A 4273-nucleotide genomic window follows, 5' to 3' on the forward strand; every position below is an offset into this window, starting at 1 on the left:
TTACTTGTTTGTTCGTGTCCAAATAAGAAATGACTGCGTTCAGCAACCATCTTTATGGTACGGCTAACCTGGCTTCTAACCACTTTTTTTGGTAGGTCTAGCTGAACGTTGTTAAAAAAACCGCGAGAAACCGTTAGATGCTGCAGATATTCGGTAACGAAAGTTGAGTTTGCTGTTTAAAGCCACATATATTAAGTAAAAAATAGGAAACCGATATATTTTGTATTGATTTTCTTGAATTTTAGAAGAAAACACATAATAGTTTTAAAAGTGGCGGTATAACAACTTTGTCAGGTTTCAAGCGACTTCTCACGGGAAAAGTGATAAGCATATCTTTGACAGAACAAACAAATATAACTTAGATTTATGCTGGATAATGGATTATAGTGTGATTGTTTGAAGTCCATTTTTCCTTAAGATTTCATTTACTGAATTGCAATTGAACTTAAGTATATTTGGTGTCAGTATTTTCGTAAAAGGGAAATCATCATTTCACAACAATTTTCAACAAAACCGTATCATCAAGACCAACAGAAGCGAGGGCGCATGGCCGCTCCTCTGCTTGTTGATTTAGTAAGCAATAAGTATACAAAGCTAAGTAAAACCTATCACCAAAGGTAAAGGTTTTCTAGATTTTACAAAACTCCTACTACCCTGTCATAATCCCCTATCATAGTGAAAAAAGGTTGTAAAATAATCCAAAAAACTCGGGGCGAATGATGGTCTAGTTAGCTCCTTGACTTTTTTTTATTCCAGGGTTACAAATAGTTTTATGCGAAAAATAATAATAATATGTAGCCATTTTTTATGTATGCGCTTTTGATGTATTATTAATGTTCGCGACAGTAAACGTAAACTTAATAACAACTGAGTAAAAAATCAAACTGAGTATTTATTAAAAACAGCGTCGAACGAATTAACTAAACATTATTACATCATAACAATAAGTGACTTCGTGATACATTTCAATTGCCTTATATGGTAGTTTAAAAAACATGTTGTAAATTAGTAGTTTTTTCTAGTTAAGCTCCCAAACATTCCGGCCACCTTATAATATACATTTTAAAAGTTACAGTAAGTGTATATTTTCAAGAATCCAAGGGCAAGGGACATAGTTTCGTTACTCGGCGTTCAAGTTCTGAATCTGCTGTCTTGACGGTCACAACTCTGACTAGTTGATCAATTCCCGGATGGATATTAATTATTCTCGCCATTTTCCATTTGGTAAGTGGAAGCTCTTCCTTTAATAGCAACAGATCTCCGACTTGTAAATTCCGGTTGCGCGTGGTCCATTTCGGTCGTTGTTGTAGTCTGGATATATATTCTGATTGTTTACTCTTGTAGCTGGTAAACTTCCCATGAGTTGGCTGACGGTTTTTGCTTGTTGTCTTACACATCTGAGACAGCGTCTGACGAGGAACCGGTCAGCATCTCGAAGGCTCAAAATCCAGAACTTTGACTGTATTGAAGCCATGGTTAATTGTGGGCCTCCATGTAGAGTCTTGATGTGTTCGTTGTTGATAACCAAATCGGTGAGTTGACATTTCGGGAAGAATGACAGGGTGAATCTGGTCAATAGATAATCTCGCGTTCTGAATTCGCACTCCAACTCTCATATTTCCAGTATCATCTAGAAATGGCGTGAGTGGTAGAAGTTTACTAGTTGAAGGCAGAGGTTTCAATCCCTTAAAGAGTTGAACTTCTTCATCGAAGGCATTGAGTTGGGTAACTCTTATCCAGTGATTGAGCGCTCTGGTAGTCTCAGTCTTGGTTAGTGGTCCCGTTTCTCGTTGTGATTTGGGCGTTCGTAGGTTGGTGATAAATCGCTGGATATATGATGTTACATGAATTAGAGTAGGCAACGATGAATATTTTGAAAGCAAGCTTTTATCCAGTTTGCCACGTATCACGATTGTGACTGGATTTCTTGCTTCAACACTGCACTCCTCGGGATCTGGTTTCGATGGATCGGTATTTGGCAGCTCTTTCCGAAGCCAATCTGGTCCGTGCCACCACAGTGGATGGCAGACGAGTTCTGAGGCCGTGACTCCGCGGGAAGCGCAGTCGGCTGGATTAAGAAGCCCAGATGTTCTTGCTTAGTGAATCTTGGACCAGTACTATGAGTCTTGCTAGGAGTACTGCAGCGCAGAGTTCCAGTCTTGGCAAAGTAGTTTGCTTGAGAGGTGCAACTTTAGTTTTGGCAATCATAAGTTGTACGTTGATTAGTCCAGCATCATTGGTAGTCTTCATGTAAACTGCCGTGGCGTAGGCCTTCTCAGATGCGTCGCAAAAACCATGCAAACTTGACCTCCTTGCATTTGGCTGACTGATGTAGCGCGGGATTCGTAACTTCTCAATTGCAATCAAGTCCTCCCTGAAGGCACTCCACTTGGTTGTAGTAGACAAGGGTAGCTCGTCATCCCAATCGTTCTTCATCTGCCACATTTCTTGTAGTATCAGTTTCGCCCGAATAATAACGGGTGATACTAAGCCCAAAGGGTCGAATACCATTGCTGTACACGCTAAGAAATGGAAGTGTTAAAAAGGTGTAAACACCGTAAAAACACCCAAAAGAGTGTTTTATTACCTTGAGTTTTTAGGGGCCAATTTAAAGTGTAAATTCGGCGTAAAATGACACTATTAAAACTCGTACCGTTCGAAATTAAACATGAAAAATTATAATACTGCTGGTTTCTTAAATAAGGTCTATCATTTATTTTTCATTAATGTTTTAATATTAAAGTCAATACAAACAGTAAAAAATTATTGAAAAACGTACTTGTTAAACCTTTTTTTAAAGATGATATTCATGAAAGAAAACAGTTTTATCCTTTAAATAAAATTAACAAAGAAATTGGTAATCTGGCGGTGTTGTACCTTCATAAAACTATGCTAAACGTGTTAGGCGACACTCTTACAGGTGTTAAGCGATACTCTTAAAAAACGAGACTAGGTTAGATACTGGCCTCACAGTAGGGCCAGCTTGAGAAGCCAAAGAGGGCCACTTGCTTTTGTGACATGTTTTATCATTATTTTGAGAAAAATTAGAGTACTAAATGGATTTTTTTTTTGTAAAATCTGTAGTGCAAATTAGATTAAACACGTTTCTGGTGCTCGAAAAACTCTTAGTGAAAAGAGATTATTAGATTTAACAAGAACGTCTATATCTACTGCTTGAATATTATAGCCTCCAAAACTAATTTAATACCCTATGCAATTGTACGAAGTGAAAACTTTCTGCCTTTTTCAGAAGTTTATAAACCCGTAAAAATGACTTTATACGCAACAAACCTCGCTTAAAGAGGTATAGTTCTGCATGTGAGAACTTTCCTCCCTATAGGTGATGAAGTTCTCTCAAGATGGAACCGTGCTATGAATATAGCATTAATTGCTAATAATACTGCGGAATGGGGGATAATCAAAATTTAATTAAACAGGAAAACCATACTCGATATTTGAGTTACGCCTCAAGAGTGGTCAAAATGTAGCTACTATAGTGTTTTTTACGTCATCGGTTTAGCTCTTAAGTCTAGGAAAAGTACTAGAATTTCTACTACTATCCTACCAAAAAGTCTCCCACTCTTAAAGGTGTTATGCGACACTCTTAAAGGTGTGAAGCGACACTCTGAAAGGTGCGAAGCGACACTCTGAAAGGTGCTATGCCGCACCCTTTAAGGAGTTGCACAACACTAATATGAGAGTAAAAAGTCACTTTCAGTGCGATATAAGAGTTAAAAAGGTGTTAAACTGCACCTCTGTTGCACAATTTTATACTTATCTTTGCCACCAATTGCTCAAATAAGTGTTATTAAACCCTTTCAGGGGTGTAAATTAACACCTGTAACGGTGTCAAATTTGGACCCTTATAAACTACTTTTAAAGGTGTTAAAGCACACCCCATTTTCTTAGAGTGTAAGTGTGACTAAATCCCTTCAGGGGTGTAAATGTACACCTGTTACTGTGTCAAATTTGGACCGATATAAAGTACTTATAAAGGAGTTAAATCACACTCCAATTTCTTAGAGTGTACACTCTTAGAAAATAATGTTTAATCTTGCACAAATTGATGTGCAAAGTGATGACACTGATACAGCAGATTTTTGACTAGGTTTGCACAATTTCTAGTATGTGCAAATTAGCACATTAGATACGCGTGTCCAAAGTTGGTAGCAATGTGACCAGAACTGAGCAATAAAACAAACCAACACTGAACAGTTAATCGAACAAATTTGGAAGGAAATAGTACCATCTTTGAACGCGTAATCGACCATCT

At 37.6% G+C, this 4273-nt stretch overlaps 1 protein-coding gene across 1 annotated transcript; it reads right to left on the minus strand.

Annotated features, from left to right (window-relative positions):
• Positions 1-1424: 1424 nt before the first annotated feature.
• LOC149612610 (uncharacterized) lies at positions 1425-2511 on the minus strand. The gene is made up of 2 exons (XM_089858393.1): positions 2097-2511; positions 1425-2035 (listed from the first exon to the last, which is right to left on the minus strand). The coding sequence occupies exons 1-2, from the start codon at positions 2509-2511 to the stop codon at positions 1425-1427; spliced, it is 1026 nt and encodes a 341-aa protein (XP_089714519.1).
• Between the last annotated feature and the right edge of the window lie 1762 nt (positions 2512-4273).

Source organism: Phalangium opilio, unplaced genomic scaffold (genome assembly GCF_054372755.1).
Source record: "Phalangium opilio isolate 3A_F unplaced genomic scaffold, DU_Popi_V2 ptg000240l_1, whole genome shotgun sequence".
Lineage (NCBI taxonomy): Eukaryota > Metazoa > Arthropoda > Arachnida > Opiliones > Phalangiidae > Phalangium > Phalangium opilio.